General features: G+C 39.6%; 1 protein-coding gene across 1 annotated transcript; it reads right to left on the reverse strand.

Moving 5' to 3' along the window:
* Positions 1-3,831: 3,831 nt before the first annotated feature.
* LOC136975697 (protein snet-1-like) lies at positions 3,832-19,448 on the reverse strand. The gene is made up of 5 exons (XM_067270795.1): positions 19,332-19,448; positions 17,294-17,368; positions 4,239-4,313; positions 4,074-4,167; positions 3,832-4,012 (listed from the first exon to the last, which is right to left on the reverse strand). The coding sequence occupies exons 2-5, from the start codon at positions 17,359-17,361 to the stop codon at positions 3,938-3,940; spliced, it is 312 nt and encodes a 103-aa protein (XP_067126896.1). The 5' UTR covers positions 17,362-17,368; positions 19,332-19,448; the 3' UTR covers positions 3,832-3,937.
* Between the last annotated feature and the right edge of the window lie 622 nt (positions 19,449-20,070).

Genomic DNA, 20,070 nt, shown 5'->3' on the forward strand with positions numbered 1-20,070 from the left:
ATAAACACCTAGAAACCGCAGAATCTGATTGGAACGAAGCTTCTGAGGAATCTCAATTCCTTGTATTCGTTTATAAGATCGCCTAAGTATTAAAAAAGAATACATTAATCTTGCACAGCATCCCAAGTTTATCTAAAGGGGGGTCGAATTTATCAAACCGTGACCGAAATGGGGGTACGTCTTATATGCCGTAAAAAAGTCCTATACAATCGATACATGCGAGGCTTCTAGCGTAATCACGAGTGTTTTGTACAATTAATTTATAGAAAAATGTGCACTAAACACATTTTTAAATGGAATAAATGAATATTGATAAAGAAATGTTGACGCCGTTTTAATAAAATTGTTCAAGTCTTCAATTTTCGGAGTCAACGAAAGGTAAACGTGATGCGTGAATTGTATCTTAATCCGGATTTGCCAACAAATTATCGCGCATTTATTCGCAATCCACTTAATCCACGTTTGGTTACTTTAAACACGATTATTATTAATTCGAGTGATTGTGTTTCACTAAATTATCCGACGACAATGCTTCAGTCAGACGTTTGTTTCGTGAAATATTTCCGAAATTGCCAATAAATTATTTTGTGTAATAAATGAAACAGATAAGAAAAGCCGAAAACGTATTAACTTCTGATTTTGACGTACGGAAAATTCTTTGCCTAATTTATTTAACAATTTTAAATAACTTGTTTCGCCGAGAATGACGAGTTCTGCTTCTGACTTCCCTCTTATTTGTTGCTTCAATCGTTACGACTCTACCGACCGTGGAATCTCGATTTTGGTCTATTGATGTTTAGTAACTAGAAAATAGTAATATGTATTTTATTAACTAGACGGTAAAAAAAAATCGCGAGACACTAGTCGAACTTGCATTGTAACGGACGAACTTTCTTCGTTATAAGGAATCCGGTTCCAAATTACGCAACGAGATTTGCCACCAAACTCGAAATAAGGCTATTAACATAAATAATGATGATAAGTATTGCGTTTGAAACAATTCGAAATTCTTTGTTTGGAATACAGTACAACAGACAGGTTTGTGGTACTGTATTCCAAACACAACTAACGTTTCTTACATTCGGCATTAAAAAATCCGGAAACGGAGACTTTGGGTATAATCGGACGAATCCGATTAATAGGAAACGATAGCTCATTAATTACAACTGAAGTTTGGCAGAACAACGTTTGGATGCGGAATCTTCGCGTTATTGTAATAATAATACAAACGCAACAAGTCTTCCGGAACAACACGTGACCAGCAAAGACTTCGTCCACGTACTTTTATTCTTGTATGTTAAGTGTAGGCTATGAAACGTCGATAAGATACGTATTGTCCAATCATTTTGTGTTTTCTCGCATTGCGTTTGAATTATTAATTTTATTTTTGTAATTAAGAGTAAAGGGATAGTTTTCCGTTTGCGATAAATGCAAATGTGACGAAATTTTGCACCGCGACGTGTTTTATGACTTTTCGTACGTTGGCAATTTAATGGCGTAACGACCCTTTAACGACTTGCAAAAGATACGAAGATTTTGCCATTTCGTTTTTTAATTTTAATATTTCGCAAAAGCGATCGTAATTAATTTCTTATAAACGTAAGCGTTTTACGCTCAATAAAGACGGCGATAAAATTAAATCGATAGTTCTTGCCTTAAAAATAGGCATCTGGCACCACCCGTAATAAGAATTTTGTAAATTGAAACTGAAATTTCGGTGCACAATTAGTTATTGAACAGTACCACCGTCCGCCACATTTAATTAAAACAATCTTCATGTTTTTATTAATTAAATAGAAAAGAAACCATTGTTCGGTCATCGGAATGAGGTTCACGCGTTTTCGAACGAAACGTATGACGTCGAAGCCATTGGATTGGAGCAGTCGTGTTCTTTGTTAAAATTCGAGAATTCTGGAACGCCACCTCTGGATACTTTCGTCTTCGGAGGAACGTAACACCGTAACTTGCATATGCTGTACCTAAATAGCGAACAAGTCGAATATCGCCTTCACTTTCGAACGATAACAAACCGCCAAACCGGAAATACTTAACTGTCCGACGCCACGCCACGGCGAGTTTCCGTTTCCGAACGATCCGTAGCATCAATTATCGTTTTAACAATTAACCAATGTCCTCGTCAATTTAACGCATTTAAGTGTCTCTTGTCTCGCTATTTTCTTCATTTAGATTTTAATTTTTATATTAGAATAAAAATTAATTAAAAATTTAGGCCACTTCCTCGTGTTTTTCTTTTCTCTCTTTGCCGTTTTCCACCCGGGAATTCCACGAACAAAAAAAAATTGGGTAGAATCGTTAAAAAAATCGAATTATTCGTTTATCGTCGAACAGTAGAAACTCGATTATCCGAAACCGCTTTAGAAAGGAAAAACCAATAGAACTTGTAGGTTGTTCCAACAAGCCACAAAGTATAACACACAGATATCACTCTCCACGTAACTGGGAATTACTACTTTATCCGTCGATTGCAGCGCTGCGAAACTAGATCATACAGGTAACACTACGTCAGATTTTGAGTAAATTAAGGATACTTTCAAATGGGGTCGGGAGCGATGGGGTGGCTAAGCCCTCATGGCTTAATCGGGCGTCCGCAGAGGAATGCGAACGGGGATGGAGTAAATAAACTAAAACTCGAAACAATAAATAAAATAAGTAAATAATGCGTAATGAAGTGAATAATGCATTTACCGGTGGCACACCGTGGACTTGAGCATCTGAAATACGGCCGCCACACGCGTTGCGAAATAAGTTCCTTTTTAATTTCAATTGCCGATTCTACATCTCCCTTTTAGATTTAGTTGCTTCCACACCCTTTTCGGATTCATAGCTAATCGGTAAAAGTTAATATTGAGTCGAATGGAAGATCGTATTCTTTGTTTAGAAGCTCATTTTAAACTCTTCATATTTTGTTTGAATAAAATCGACTCGAAATATCTTAATAAAAAATATATCCGGTATGCCAACTCTATGAATTTCACAAAGGATATAACGACGCACAAACGGTAAAAACGTTAGGAATATGCAAATGTGGTTTAGAAAGATCCATTGGGGAAATTTCCAACTAACTGTAATTGGCATTCGAAAGACGTCTACCAAGAAAAATTGCGGGAAGAAATTGTTAAAAATCGACGAAAAAGACAATATATATAACCAAACGTACCGAAAACATTCGAGCGAGAAACGACCGGCGCTTACGGTTTGAACTCCGAAGCATCGTTCGAAATCCCGGGCAAATTTATGCCGAATTTAGCGTTGGAAGCACTGTAATTGAATAAAAGTGTATTGATGTAAATAATTATGTTTAAGCTTTGCTCCCCGAAAAATTTTCTGCCGACTCTTAGAATTGTACAGTACGTTTTCGCTTTCGTCACGTAAACTTAAGCTACTGTTAGGTCTTCTACTCTGGAACTGTAACTGACAGGCCCGGTGCTGGCTGGAAAAGAGAAAAATACCAGTCAGAAGTTTTTTCACCTCACTCCTAACCGCCCCTACGATTTATTCCCAGCTACCGGGCTGCTTTCAAATAAAGAATTCGTACTCGCGGTGCTCGTAGCCAAAACACAAACAAACGAATTTCTATATTATCCAGAATTTCGTCTGCGAAAGCTCCCGGATCCATTGAGTTCGGATAATCGAGTTTTCGCCTCGTCTGTCGGCGATGCCAAACGACTCGATCTCTATTTCGCAAACGGATTTCGAGGTTGATTTACGTAGTGTGACGTAAGTGGCCGTTTTTTCCCTCCCGAAAGTTGGTGGAGGACCGAATGTTTCGTCCGACGCGAAAAGTTATGGACTGAGACCGATCACCTTGAGCAGATTTACTGGAGACCGTTTATTAATATCGGAAAGCTTAATGATCGACGAGCAGGGTGGCGGGGAAGGAGGGGTGGAATCGGACCAGCGGGTGGGAGACGCGTCCTTAATAGTCCGCCACCATTCCTCCGCGCATCCACTTCTCGGCCGACGGCTCCCGCATCTGTCTCATCCGTCCGTCCTGCAAGAAAGATATCAATCAGGGGGTCTTCTTGGCACTTTCGCCCACCGTCCTCACTCACCGTTCTTTCGTCCGCTGCCGCACCCGCGTACATTTCCGGCGGAGCCGGGCGCCACGGTTCCACCGATCGGTCCGGATCCTGGATGGGGCGGTGCCTGGAGGAAAACGGATAACGTCAATCCAAAGAAGAAAGAGACCTCTAGCGGAGGAAAATCGCGGTACTTACCTGGAGATTTCTCTGGGATAGGGTAGGGATCTTTTGGCGCTTATCCCTCGGCATAAGGGTGCGAAGACGAATTTTCTGGAATAGAAAAAGTGTTAATCGTCGTCTAATATAGATTACGTGCGCGTTTCTATCACGGCCTGGCTAAGCTTTGACATTTTTTTATAACAAACTGGACTTAGGAATAGAAAATTCTGCGCACCGTTGGTTACAACGGTTAATGCGTCACCGAAAAAATCGGCACCCGACTGTCGAAAATAAAACATTTGGCTCGTGTTCCGTATACGGTCTTCACAAAATATTGCAATTAATAGAAATTAGAATTGAAATAAACGTTTATTTCTTGAAAATTACGAACAAAACAGTGGTGTTTACTAAAATAAATTAAGAACCGAGTGTGGTTAGAATAAAATAGAAAATAAAAATTTAGTCAATCTGCTCTGTTGTGTTATAATTTGCTAGTCCATTATCTGTATTAAATTCATTGTAGTTGGTTTATTGCATAAAAACACGATTCCTGTTATTGCCTCTCCGGTTCACCAAGTCCTGAAGATAGTGAAACAGATAGGTTACACATTTTACTTAACTTTAAAGGAAAAACCAAAAATTACGTAGTAGCTTCTCTCTTCCTCCACACCTCTGGCTGCTTAGGTCATAAAAACTACTCTTAACTGTATTTTATTAAAAATTTCACAGTAATAAAATGCCAGCCCTGTTTAGTTGTTTTTAAGTTTTATCGCTTCGTGGGCGTTAAGAGGACTTTTTTGGGCAGTCCATTACGGGTTGGGCCCAGCCGGCAATGGAGCGAGGAAAAAATTTATATTTTTTGAAAATGAATGGCGGTGTGGTGCAAGAATTCCTTTCTGTTATTTAAATATCTGTGAAAAAAACAATAGAAGAATACATGTCAATGTAATTACACCGGAAATCGAACATGGTTTAGAATAAAAACGGGAGCAGCGACCAGACAATGCGTTTACGCAAATCGAATGTCGACGCGTATTAAAAATCACTTCCGTTTGTTGTATCGATCCACTCCGCCGTTTCAAATTATCTAAATAATTCGCTGGAAACAAAGTGACAAGTTCGGACGTTCCACACCCCTTCGCCTTTCCATTATTTGTTAAAATTTACGTTCTCTATTTTAAAATATCACCAGGTATCCACCTCCCCGCCAGAGAGACTTTACGTAACAACTTCCGGTTTCGGTCCCGGAGCACGTACTTTTGGTCTCTGGCTTTTAAATTTTGCATTTACACTGCGGAGAGAGGATATTTAAATGTTATAGTCCACCAGATATTCGACACAAGAGTGCGGGAAACTTCCAGTCGCGATTCTTCGCGAAAGGATCGATTAGCCCGTCTAATCGCGATTCCATTGGCCGAGTCACAGATTGGTCCAAAAATCCATCGCGCCATCTGGAGTAAGGTTGCCAAAAATGCAACGTCTCCCGAATATCCAAATTGCGCCATTGCTTAGCTTCGAAACCAGAGCATCGCATAATTGTATAAAAACGTGTAAGCAATGGGACGATGTTGGTAATTATCGATCCGCTCTCACTCGAGACATGGAAGAAGCCGAAGAGGAAGAGAAGGAAAAAGCGCCAGTTTATTTGCTTATTTATCTAAAACGTTTAATTCCATTAATTGCCATGTATTATTAACCACTTTGGCTGCTCCGGGTGTTCCGAATAAACAAAGAAATTAGTTTGTATATCGATCTCGTCCATAAGAACCAATTAATTATTTAAATCGTTAACGAAATTCCGAGTGGCGGGTTTCCATGCCCTCATTAATTAGAATTAACGAAGCCAATCACAAAGACTTGGTGAATGGGTGAGTCGAAAACCATTCGACGGGGTATATGTAATATGAGACACGTACTGGCGTAGAATACTACGTAACGAAGCGAACACTTCGTCTTATGGAGATTGGATTCACTATGCACAGAAACCTCCAACATTAGAGAGATGACACAGCAAAATATATTTATTTTTCGATTGATACGAAAGTCGAGTGTTTACTTTATTCTAAGTACAGAAATTATCTATTATATAAGCGATTTAATATCAGGAACCGATGATGATACTCTTGTTGCAAGGACCGACAAGAACTCGATTTCGGTTTCCGTTGCCACACTCCTACTTTTATTAGTTTTTAAATTAAATTTTAAAATATTTGATTATTATTCGATTGGTGTTACGTGGCCCGGACCACACCGCCCGTTTCGTAACCCAAGTTAACGCCAGGCACTGGAAAACCATCTGGCCAGATGTGGATGAATTTGCTTTGGATGCTCTAAGGATGCCCTTCGTTGATAAAAGAAGATTTCACGGATAAAGAATAACAAATTTTAACAATTAATTAGCCAAGGAATATTATAATTAAGTTATATTTAATTTTTAATTATTAAGCGTCTTTTTAAATGGTCACGGCCGAAAGCGCAGTTAAATTCGAGGAATGTCTAGAGGAAGAGTGTGCGACTAAATAGGACCAACGATGTTGTGACTAACACAAGAAAATGTGACTTAAACTGCCAAATGTCGTCGTTCGGTATCGATTTTTTCTCTTTCGGTGTATTAAAAATGTAAGGAATAAACGAGGCACCTTCACTTTGACTTATTTACCCGAGATCTTCCATCCGTTTTAAGGTGGTTTCGAAGGAAGCGGGAAATTCGTTACTCCAAAAAATCGATTGTCGTCGATTTCGAATCCAAATATAGACCGGTTTCATAAAAAGTAAATAGATATTTATTTATCAAAGGCTAAATGACTAATTCCTTATTTTTCAATAATATTTGCGAAGATCTTCAGAATTAAAACACTTTTTACCAAATTAAATTTCGAAAATATGTAAAGAGAAAAACAAATGAAGGTTGTTTACTTACTTTTGTATAAAGTACATAATAAGGTATAATAAATAGAATGATATCCATCCTATTGCGCATTAACGTGCAGAGTTTCGAGAAAGTTTTAAGCTCAGTTTTCAATTACTTCAGCGAATTCGCTGGTTTCGAACGGCAAAATCTCGCCAAACGATCGCTCCTTGGTGGAGTTTGTCCGTTTATCTTTCATATTCTTCACTCTCAAAGATAGAAACAAAAATTAAATCGAGTTTCATTTACTCGACCGAAAAGGGAAAGCCAGAAATTGCCATTATTTTTCCACCAAGTTGCGACAAATCCCGGAACAACGTTGGTGGTTTAACAATTAACCGTTACCAACCGATCCTCGTTTTAAAATAATCGAGTGGTAGGTTGGCTTTATCTCTGGAAGGAGTCGAATCCTCGGTACTTTATCTGAAGGAGAGAAGATGGAGGTCAACGATTCTATTATTTTAAGCTCGATATAATCGTTTAGAATTTGTATTTTTTCATTCGTTTCTGAATTGGCGCAATATCGAGAGCAGGCTCGTCTCGTTATAACGCATTATTTCGATTTACGAGTAAATTTTTTAAAACGGGACCTGACTGAATGCAGACGACACTGTTTATAATGCGATTAATAATGTAAATCGATTGGCAATATCGTTTTCCCTCATCTTCCGAATATTTCTAACACGACAGGGATTCCATCCCGGCATTCGTCAATACAATTTCGTGGTGACGGATGGTGTCGTAATATATTAATGAGGCGTAAAAGTTGTCGGTCGAGTATGTTTCCCGAGTACTGTACTGTACATACACGTCAAAAATATCCACTAATGGCTGCGCCGCTTAAATCAATATAACGGTCGGATGAATAGAACATGATCATAAATACTGCAAAATCTGGATACAAAAGTTCTCCATAAATGCAATTTAACCCAATATTTTTGGAGAAGGAAAGATCGATTCTCCCTCCCGATCTGGCAATCTCCCATAGATACTCCTCTAGTAGATAGGGGTTTTTTGTAGGATAGAATCTCCCCCAAATGGAAACTGCTCTCGTAGGACGTGATCTTCTTCTGTAAGATGGAATTTCTCCCGAATTTCCAGTGTTGATATTAAGTTAATTAAATTAAATTTTGACCAAAAACCACTTTTTACGTCTGAAGATCCTCCGAGTTAACCGCAATCGAGGTGAATTTCGGTAATTTCTTGCCACAAAAATCGGTATATAAAAAATAGAAACTTAACTAGAAAACACCTCATTCTTCTTTATTATTTTAAAGTAAATTATAAAACACTATAATTACCTTAAATTATTAATTACATATCGGGCAAAGAGTCCAAAAATTAGAGATTAAATCTAGGCTTTTGGCGCACGAAATACGAAAAAAAATTAATTTTTATTGGTTAAATTAAAGAAACGTTGATAAATTTGTATTAATTTTCGACGTAACACAATATAAAAATGTTTTGTTGACCTAACCTAACTAATTGCCGTAATTAAGGGCAATAAAACGGTATAATGTCAAAGTTCATCACGTGAGGATCTTATATTCCTCGTGAAGATAATTGGATGTCGGATGACGATAAAAACATTTCTCTACAGTTTTTTGAGTAAAAGTTTTGTAAAATGAGGCAATAAAATTTGCCATTCACTTATTAAACGAAGGGATGGAAGAGGCAAATAGAAATCAGAATCAGCATTTATAAATTGAAAATCTCCTCCTCCGAAACATTGTTCAGAAATAACTACGCTCAAACTCGGATTTAGAGCTGTAAAATTCACACTAAATAGCGAGTGGTGCCGAATCGAGTGGACAAAAATTATAGCCCGTGAGTAATGAAATCTATGTACAGTACGAGGTATACCGAAGTTTTGCCATAAAGAGCATAAAGTTTAAATTCGACAGCATTCGTGTTAAAACTCTCCACACAAAACATCCGAAGGGCGCACCCAAAATCAAACGTGTATATTAAAAGTATTTATATGCGCATTTAGTTGACTAATAAGCAACTACGAGCCAGCCAATCCTTTGCTTATGCATGAAGATTTCGAATCCTCCCTAATCGCACTCTGAAAATCCTTTCTATACGACATTATATTAAAATTGGTTCGTCCTCTTTCTTCCTTCCGATTAAATTACATAATCCTCGCATTTGGAAAAGTTCTTTCGCTCAAGACTCTGCAGGCTCGTCGACAATTATTTTGATAGGCGTTTTATTATTAATTCTACTAAAATATTAAGTTTCTGTAGCGTAAAGAGAGGTCTCGTCTCTTACCTGAGAGAGAGAAGTGCATACATAATTCATGTTGCGCATTATTTACGATTTCAAACAGGTTTCCGACGCTTTCGGTCTTTACCTATCGACTGACAAAACGAAGTTGTAAATTAGTCAAAATGGATAACGAAGTTGAGACGTCTTTTACTTTATCGACTAGAGAAGTGTCGCCGTATCAGTCGATTCTGTAGTATACAAGAAGAAAATTCAACAAACAGTTTATTTATAGATTTACGAGTAAACTAAAACGAATATTTTCTTGTTTCTTCCTTCGCATCGTAGCGTTAACGTTGATGTTTACGAAGGACTTTTGTGTAAAATACCGATAAACTCGTTACTAGGAAAAGATTTCTCCTTTTATTTTTATTCCCTGGTAAATTAAATTTTTTTAGGTGTAAATTTCTAATTCCACGCGCTTGTGATTGTTACTTGGCGCGACGGTGGATTCTTCCTTTCACTTAATGTATGGCATGGACCGGGAACACTAAAAGACGGGATGAGGAATCTTCCGGCCAAGGAATGTGGCTATAGACTCGACACCACTTATTTTTTTTCGATTTTAACACTGGCTCAACATAAAAACGGCTTAGGTAAGTGTTCTGTTCGTTCGTTTGTCTTCTAAAGAGCTCGTCAATCCAGCCAATCCCAAGTTAACTAAGAGCGGGTTGTGAAAAAGGAGAAAGGAAAGGAACGAGAAAAAAAAAAGAAAGAGCCAGGAGTGGAAGATGAGAACGTAAATGTTGTTTCTCATTTATTTATTTTCAATCGTATGTAATATTAAAAATATACGCAAATTCAAGAGAGGACATCCATAAAACATCACCAAAACCACCGGTCGGACACATCGACCCTCGGGCATTCTTTTTTAATACGAGAGAAAAATTGATTGATGTTTTCGAAATACTTTTCTATACGCGGAAAATTTTAATTTCCGTGTATAGAATATTTGAATTTCTTAATTATTTGTTTATTTTGCACCTCTTTCCGACTCTTTTCTTCGCCCGCCCTCTCTCGTTTCCGATTCTTTCGGCTCGAAAATAAATCGAGAAGAGAATAAAAATGCTGAAATCGTGGTCCAAGTCTCTCCTAAATTTGTCATTTGCTTCATTATTTATCCTCGATTCAAACCGTTGGAGCGTTAAAAAGTCTTATTAATTATTCGAGACAAATGGAAGAACAGAAGACCTCTTCCGTCCCTATCCACCGACGACACATTAATTATCCATCCGCACTTACAAAAAAAGTAATTAATTATAGAGAACATTGGTAAAATAGTTACACGCGGGGGAGGGAATTTGTAAGTTTTCGCCTAGTATGGGGGAACGTCGACGGGACGCTAAACATCCTGACTATCGATTAATGGAAACGAATCTCGGTCCTCGGAGTGTCGACAACTTCCAAATACTTTGTGTCAAACGTGTCTTTTTTGCTGCGTGGATCGGCGAGAAAAACGACACAATACGCTCTTGTAGAGGTTTATTTACGGAATGTCCAGCGGTGTGACGTCTGGCTTTTGTATAAACTGAAGAACATTAGAAATGTTTAGTTAGCGGGAAGGCGAAGTCAAGTTTGAAAACACCGAAATTTTTCCATACACAAAACTCTTTCGGCGCAATATCTGTGGATACAGTGAAGCTGGCGAAAGAAGTCTCCTCTTTGAGAATAAAAGGAGAGACTTCTTCCACCGGCTTCTCTTTAAATTGACTCTAAATTGTTAAATGTCACCCCAAAGTTCTAACACAAATTCTATTATTCAAAGTAGGTAAATGCTTCTTATAGGAGTGAGGTTTGTTAATCCAGCGAGTGACGCAATTTATATTTCTTCACATTTCTCCTCCCACGTAACGAAAGTAATAAACGTTTAATATTTCTTCTATAATAACAGGTCATTTTCTTCGTTTTATATAATAATTTTCGATTCTTTTGTTTACGAAATGCGTTAACTGTCTTTAAAGGACGTATCTAAATTTAGTTTCTACAATTAACAAAGCGGCTACTTTAATGTAGGGATCGGCCCAGAAGTCCACGGTAAAAATTGCAATTAACACGAATGACAAAATGTATGTTTTTAACCTCCCCCCCGAAGATTGTGTAAATAGTAGGCATTTAATTCGGCGATTAAGCGACCTGAACGAATCGCGATTATTGGTCTCCAGACGGTTGTTTGCACTGCTCCGTACATGGTTTAAATTTCGTCATAATACGATTATATTATTAAAATAAATACTTTATTTACTTGTAGGTGCACGGACGAATCGAAACAATAATTCGCACGGGAGGAAATGCGGCTCAACGATGTTATTTATTCAAAATTAAAGGTAAAGTAGTGTCAACGACTGAGTTTTTTGGATGTCCGCATAGAACGGGGAAAAATCCGATCGACAAACAGGTAGATGGAATAGGAGAGACGTTAAATACTCCCGTAGAGACTGTAAATTTTTAAATCCACTCCGACCCAATTAATCGTTGAAATCTAAGGAAAAAGTGACGATAAATAGGGAACTTTTTGAATCAAAGTTTTAAACGGTAATTACATTAAACTGGAAGAAAGGCAGCGTTTATTACAGACTTAATAATACTTTGACTATTGAGGTTGCTCCGTTTAGTTACGGGTAACGGCATTTTGCATTTATTCGAATGAAAGAAATCGTTTCCGAAAACAATCGATAAGTATTCGGCAAACATTTGTAATTCTGTCAACAATTCTGCATATTTAATTGCTTTGGGAAAAAGAGACGCGACTACTGGGAGTTTCCATTTTTAATTTTTATTTTTCCATTGCTTTAATTTTGTAAACATTTTGAATGTCCTGTGCTAATACACCGGATCCCGTTGCGCCCCGTCTCATGCAATAAACAATTGTAACGACTGACGAAATTAACAATGGCTTCGATCGATATCCAATGAATTGCCATCTGTTAACGTAATCGAATGGTTTATCCGGTTAAATTCAAACTAATTTTAAGGATAAAGGTTGTAAAATTAGTTTATAAAAGTGTTTCCTGGTCGACATTCCTCGAACTGTGGAGTACGTGAGAACTCGCAAAATACCGGAGATGAAGCGAGATAGAATTCGGTCCCCTCGGAGAATAACATAATGACAAATAGTTCGAATCTGTTTCCCAGACTGTTTAAAAACAATTTACGGCGGGATTACGGGATGCTTTGGCCTTTATTAGTAAGCTCGTGGAATGCGTGGAAGCATCCAACCTCCTATAGATTACGAATGAAGTATCAAATATTAATGTCCAAGTCGGAAACTTTGTATTTGCAAGTAGGTCTCGGAGTTAATTGGGACGTTCAATAAAATAATAAGAATATTTTAAGTAGGAGAAAAGCTTTAGACTCATTCCTGAGAACCTCTATTCTCGGGGATGTAAGTGATGAGTGGAGTCGAGATCCTAACACCTCAATCTCCGAGTCCTAATCCATCGACACACCTTACATTCGTATACGAGTAACGGCAATTTACTCGGTCGTATTTAACCTCTATTTACCGTTTCTCGCATTTAACGGTGATGATGCACTAAGTGGCAGTCGGTTTACATCACGCGCCTGGACTCTAACCGATTTAACTAGTTACAAACATTTTGCTTAATGCATTAAATCGGTATTCATTAATATATTTACGAGTGGCGGATCGAAAGGATAAAGTGTTCCAATTAATCGAAAATTATGGAAAATGATATAACGAGGGAAATAACGGCTGAAAAGTAAAGAAAATAAATAGAGTTTTACTCAACAAAGCCGCTCTTTAGGTCATAAATTAGTGTTTGATGCTGGTGTTACGTAAGATTTTCATTGTCATGCGTATATGAATAAGTAACGCCTACGTCGATGTTAAATGGAAGTATTGCTCGGGGCAAATATCTGCTCCGGGCGAAATTGTCGACGGGAAAATTGGTGGAGCGTTCGAAGATTCGAAAGAGAAAGTCTAGAAATGTATATATTGCATTCCGAAATCTGGATACAATCCGAACGGAAATAGCGATTCTGGAAACGTGAGAGGAATGCCGACACGTCAGGCCAAATTACACCAATAACACGGAATAAATAATAAAATAGTAAACTTTTTAACACGTAACTTGAATTAGAAGCCAGAAAAAGTGGCAAAATTACTGTTTTATTTGCCAGCAGTAAAATTTCGTACGTAAAACAATGAAAAGATTACATTTAATACGTTAATAAATCCGATTAATTGACATTTAAACACAGGGCCCGTTAAAAATTATTCATTTCGTTCCATTTATTGTGTATTATTACTACTAGAGATTTAAGAGTAAAGATGCCAAACACAGAAAGGAAGGGTGGATTTAGAACTGCCCTTCGAAGGAGAGGTTAAGCGTTTCCCTGGTCTGGTCCGAACCCACGTCCTATTAATAATTGATGTCGGAATAGAACTTTCTTTTTTCTCTTTTTGGAAAACGGGAGGAGGCGATGGGGAATAGAAGTCGAAGGATGGTTAAGTGAAGAGCGAGACAATCTGGACGGACTAATTAAAATACGCGCGGCTTTTAAAAGTGAGTTAACCCGATACGAGAGAGGATCTACGGGGATTAAGCCCCTCTAGATACGATCGTCTCGTGCGTGTAGGTGAAAGGTTATTTAACTATTTTTCAGTTGGTGGGGCTTCCCGATTCGCCACCTACCCGACGGGAGAAGAAATTTCTAAACTCCTCACACTTCACTCGTATTTTGGTTGGTTATTAAGAGTTTGTTAATTATTTATTTATTTAATTTCAAAGATTTATTGGGATTTTTTTTAGGAGAAAAGTGTGTTAAAGATCGAAACAAAGAATACAAATTTGTAAATTATAAAGTAAAAGGAAAAGGTAAAAAAAGAAGCCGATGGAAACAATTAACTAAATTAGGCGTTATTGTTACTTTTTTCTAAAGATTTCCCGGAAAACAATTGAAGCGGCGGAAGATTCGTTTTCCTTTTTCTCCCCCATTTTATCGACTCTTTCTAAACCTTAATGATTACGTTATGCCGACTCGATCCTATTTGTCGTTGGTTAAGCTCACCGTTGACATTTCTATATCGTTTTCGGATGGCGAGTTAAGTAATTTACCTTTATTTTAGCTGTCTCCGATTAATGACGGCTGAATCGTTGATTACTAATCGACAGTTTAACTATTCTGATTGGAAGAACGGAAGGAAACGAAGGAACCTCCAAGGTTCTTGGCCGGAAGAACGGAGAAGACAGTGAAACCTCAAAGAGCAGAAGATAAGAAAGGAACTTCCGAGGTTCCTATCCGAAAACAGCTAAGAAGCTATCGGGTTTCTTTTATTATTTTTCGTTCTTTGTGTTCTCCAAAGTTCTTGCAGCCATCGCGTAAAACACTCCTCTTATACGGTTGAACAGAATAAATACAGTATATTGTTGTTAACGAGATTCTTGCATTTATAGTTCTTTCCGGTCCCCGAAGAGCTCTGCGCCTTGGCCCTCTATAAAGAGATTTTATGTAACTCCTATTATCCATTTAATATACGGCTTTATCGTACCAATAAGGTACTGTACAGTACAATTTCGATTATTTCACGTTTCGTTTTTACCAAGTCGGACAGCCTACGAATGAGACAAGAGCCACACTTTTGACAGCGCATTTTTATTAACGATAAGCCAAAATCGAGTACAATGTTCTGTAAATCTATCCATTTTCGCTTGTTCTGCACGCGAGACAACCGGACTTACCCAATAAATTATTATAATTCGATAGGAGAGTGGTAATAGGTTTCTAAAAGGCTAAAATATATGATGCGTAAGAGCTATGAGTAAATTTCAGCACGTGATTTGTTTGAGGTATTCTTGCAGACTCTTCGAGGTAAGGATCCTTTGTAAAAACTTTGGGACACCCCCTCCAGGGATTTATTAGGAAACGGATCGAAGGGCTTCTCGGAATTCTGTATTGAAGAGGCCCCAAATTGTTCGGTGAATTTATAACGACCACATATAATTATTCGACTCTAAACACCTTAAAGCTTCTAAATGTTTTCGAATCTCTAAATCCGCCACTCCGAGTAGGCTAATTAAAAGTAAGAAAACGCGAAAGTTCGTAGCAAAATCATTTAGAAAATATAAAATATTAGAACTTAGAGTGGCTTAAAAGTCGGTTAACCTGTTTTATTAAATCGTCATCTAGCGGGAAAGAAAATGTCGAGAATTACGAAGAGTCACCAGGATCGAATTATGTCTACGAGAGATTAAAAGGTCCTGGAACTGCGAGATCTCTTCTGCGTTTAACACTTCGTAAACAATCGATATTATAATTAAATCCGGGACCGATTCTAACTGTAACGCGTGTCGTCACACAGCCATTAAGTGTCCAGATGCTCTGTTACCAAACATTACGAAATTTCTCACAAATGAACATCCGGTGATGGAGAACTAGTTACGTCTCATCAACACATTCTTGTATTAGTGACGATATTCCCATTTCTATTTAAATTTTGTTATAATACGCCAAGCAGTTACAAGCACTAAATGGCAATTCCGAAATCACGTGATACGTTATTTATGATTGCCGATGTCTTCGGGTCGTTACCTTCGACCCCATTCGTATCTTTCCGGGCATCGGAACTCACTAGAAGACACCCGAAACGAGTGTGTTTTCGCCAGCCTTCGATTCCGCGAGTAAACAATGTATTATTCACGGACCTTTAACGAAAGTTTTACCCCACTCTAACACGTAATTCGATTGGCCCGCTCGAAATTCGGAAAAATGAAATACGGCTCCACCTCTTCTCGATCGGAACCCTCCCGAATTTCGGGTAGGACCTACCTCTTCCGCCTGTGCCACGCCGCGGGTGACGATGAATGTTTGATGGAGACCGGAGTTAAGTGGTTGTCTCTTGTATTATTCATCCTCTCCCACTCGTTTATGTTTTCTGTCGCTTACTCCCGTCTTCTTCCTTCCCGTCCGAAGGATGCCAGAAAGTATCTTAGCACCCACCCAGCGTTAATTACGCGTCGTCGAATGGGATCTACCTTTAATGAAAACGAATGACCCAGGTTGAGCGATTTTCAAAAAAGGGAACTCTTAATTAATGAAGGAGGATTTATATTTTTCCACCTCCCGTGTTTCTCGCAAGTTTCGTCTTAATAGTTGGATCGAAGGTGAAAGTATCTTTTCTTGAAACCTAACCGCTTTAGTGCCTTCGAAAATCTTTAGCATCCGCGGGTCGAAGGTGAATTGTGGAGGGAACGAGCGTTGTTTTCTGTTTTAAAGGGAAGATGCGGCGGAACGGGGACCTTGGCAAATCCTTTAGTCCATAGACACGCGTTTCTTGTTTAGGGCCTTGTATTCTTAAATTCATTTCCACGCGATAAAGAGGAGTGCCCTACTTTAGACCCGCTTCTTTCATGATGAATTTTATAATAAAAATTTACGAAATACCTCCTCGTAGTGTTGGGTTAAACACCTTAATTCTGACAAACGCATGTAATTTTTACTGCAATATGAGAAAGAAACCTGGCGCGAAACTCCCCAAGATATTTAAATTTGCATGTTAATTCCTCAATTACTAACAGCACTTTAAAGTTTCGTCTCTCTAATTATAGTCTGCAAGTAAAATACAGTATTGTACAACGCGTGTATGTATTTTACTCACGCTTGTTTAAAAACACGAGACGGCGCTCTTCTAATAGACCTTTAATTGGAAATGTAAAGGACTTAAATTACGGTAGTGAAAAAGAGCGAACTTTTCAAACATCCCCCAAATATTTTTGTAGTGTTAAAAATCCAAATTTCAACTTAAAGAACATTGATTTCCAGTTCGAAAGGTGCGTAGTTTTGGCACGTGAGTGCCGTCGTAGTTCTTTCTCGCCTGGCACACTTTTGAGGGCGCGCATCGAACGGTCCGTAATGACGGAGCGCGAGGGTGGAAAAGGAGCAGAACGTGACTTACCTGCAGTCGAGAGCGTGCACGGTGACGACGTAACAGAGCAGCAAGCACATCCGCCCGGTCCACCTCATGTCTAGGCTGCAAAGACAAAGGCCCTTTTATACGTTTTTCTCTCTCTCCGGGCCCGCGTGGTGGGGCGGGCCCGACACGCGTAGCACGGGTTTCCGACGGGGAGGCCCGCCGCAGAATTTTAATTAAAGACGTCCTCCTCACCCTTCGGCGCCTCTTCTTTATTAACCGGCTTTTGTTTCCGGATTTGCGTCTAAATTACGATAAATGGACGTTCTTTGTCTTGCCAACGACGTCGGATTACCGCGCCTCACTCCTCCCCTCACTCCGTTCGTTATTAAAAGTCGTTTCGGCCCAGCGGGCCCCCGCCACGCGTGAACCCTCGGCTGTACTCTCCACTTTCCCCCAAAAGACTGGCGTCTGCTAAGAAAAAGGGCCTCTTCTTTAGACCAGGCCCCTTCATCCGACGGGGAGAAAAGATAGAGGGATTAACCTGACTTCCATTTATCATCTCCGTCGGAATTAATCGACCTCTTTCGTCGAATCCGAGGGGGAAAGAAACTCGTTTTTATTTCGTTTCGGCGCTCCCCCTCCACGAAAAAACACAAACGAGACACTCTCCATTTTTGTCTTTGAAGTCGGGGCGGAGTCGATCCGCCTCTCCGAGGACTCCCAATTCCGCCCACCTCTTGGCGTAAAAGGAGTGACTCCCAATTATTCGGATAAATGAATTCCCAGAGACAAACACAGAGTATTTATATCGAAATTACAAGAAAAATAACCGCTTTGTCTCTAATTGCGTCTGTGTTCTTCATCTTCTCTCGGATACCCCGAGCAGAGTCGAAAGACGTTGACTTTTTAATCTCCGTTTTTCCAATTAAACGGAAGGGGTCGTCCGCTTCTTAATCGGGCCCTTTCCGATTTACAACTCCCATCTGTTTCCCTCCCGGGGAGAAAGAAAGGGGAGGGCCATTACCGACTTCCATTCGTCCGATTGAATGAGACGGAAATTCGTTTCCAGTAATAATCGAGAGCCGCGGGTGATGATGTCACCGGAAAGACCGCTTCCTTCTTTTTCCGGTACGCGTTCGATTGGGCGCGGACCGCCAACCCCCTCATAAAATGACTAAACGAGAAGCCGGGATTATTTTCGAAATCTTTCTTAGGGAGATCCCGGCGGGAAAGGGTTCGAAGACGGTTAAAATCCCCCCTCTCGTCATTCTGATTCGTCCTAATTGAAGTCCGAACGGGGATTAATGCCTGCGCCTCTTTGTGTGTTTGGGAATTTATCGTCCCGATAAACAGCCTTCAAAAATATATTTGTTTATCCTTTGCAATCGATGCGGCTCTCCCGTTAGTTGCAGTTTCTAATGTCTTTCTAAGTCGCCTACGGATCTCCAATCAAAGGATGAGGATGAAGGGATCTCCTCCGTCGGGATCCGAGTTCGAATCTCATCCCAACTAACGCGATTTCTCGCGAATGTATTAAGAGTTTCGTTCCCATTTATTCATCAGTTTCTTCAGAAACAGATCGCGAAACATTGCGGTGTTTCGCATAACACATCCAATCATCGGATGGATCGAAACGAACCCCCAAAGAACCTAAAGAATTCGTTAGTCGATTCCTCTAACGTTAATCGTAATCGTGGCCCGCGTTAGTGTGTTCCTCTGTAGTACACTCCTACTAAAGAGGAATAAATCCCGCATGTCTTGTCTTTCCGATTTTCCTAACATTCTTTAAAGATTTCCCCCAAAAGACTGGCGTCTGCTAAGAAAATGCGATCGACGTAAGAGGAGGGGTTGGAACCCCCACCCGTAACTCGTATTTACCATTCCTGACAGCGTTTGGCGTGTTCGTAGCGAAACTATTAACACAGTTGGCTTTGATTCGATGTAGAAGTAACTTCGAACGGAGAGGGGTTGGAGTTTTCAGCAGAATATAGGATATGACCCTGAAACGAGACCCGCATGATACCCGCATGGTCGAACGTGCCGCGAGATCTACCCCGTTATAACGATTAAAAATTCTTACCTGATTCCAAACGAAAGGTGAGTCCGGTATAACGCGACTGGGCCGCTTCGACGGTATCGGGGTGGCACCCGCACTCTTTATATATATCTATATTCGGATCACGTGCGCCACGCGCTCCTCTGTCTATTGGAGTGCGCCCGTGACGTAACCGTCTTTAGCCTATCGATATCCCATCTTTTTTATGTTAATTCGAGACCGTGAAGGTTGCGTGAAGTGCACGCGCGGCGCCGATCGTAATAATTAATAAGGTACGTGACCGGTAACGTCGGTGTCCGGCGGTCGTAGGGGGGAGATTCGTTCTCGGTAATTCGGTAGGGAAAACCTCTTTTCCGGTAATCCACCCTTTCTCGCACTTTCCTCCTCTGGTTTAGAGAAATATCCCCGCATTTTGTAGAAGGCGCGAAAATTTGCTATTTTCGGATTAGGGGTTCAACTTCCGCTTCGTATCCGAAGAGAAAATTTTAAAAACTTTTAGAAAAGAAAAACAAAGCGTTTTCGTAGCTCTCGATGCTCTTAAAGTGAGCGAAACTCGGAGGAAATAGAGGGGGTGGATGATTGCACGCGCGCTCGACGTAACAAAGCATTTCGAGAGGGAAATACGAGAGCAAATGGGAAGTTTTGGAAGGTAGAAACTTAAAGCCACGTTCTTCACCTTTCAAACGATTTGTAAGCTTCCCGTGTTTACGCTTTATTTAACCATTGTTAAAGGTTACGAGTGCAACGTCGACGATTCTCCGCA

The sequence above is a fragment of the Centruroides vittatus genome, unplaced genomic scaffold (genome assembly GCF_030686945.1).
Source record: "Centruroides vittatus isolate TY-2023 unplaced genomic scaffold, ASM3068694v2 contig_377, whole genome shotgun sequence".
Lineage (NCBI taxonomy): Eukaryota > Metazoa > Arthropoda > Arachnida > Scorpiones > Buthidae > Centruroides > Centruroides vittatus.

Coding starts and splice junctions, on each gene's coding strand:
- LOC136975697 (XM_067270795.1), bottom strand. CDS start 17,361: ATGAGGTGGACCGGGCGGATGTGCTTGCTGCTCTGTTACGTCGTCACC. Junction 4,314..17,293: donor GTGCACGCTCTCGACTGCAG/GTAAGTCACGTT, acceptor TTTCTATTCCAG/AAAATTCGTCTTCGCACCCT. Junction 4,168..4,238: donor TATCCCAGAGAAATCTCCAG/GTAAGTACCGCG, acceptor GTTTTCCTCCAG/GCACCGCCCCATCCAGGATC.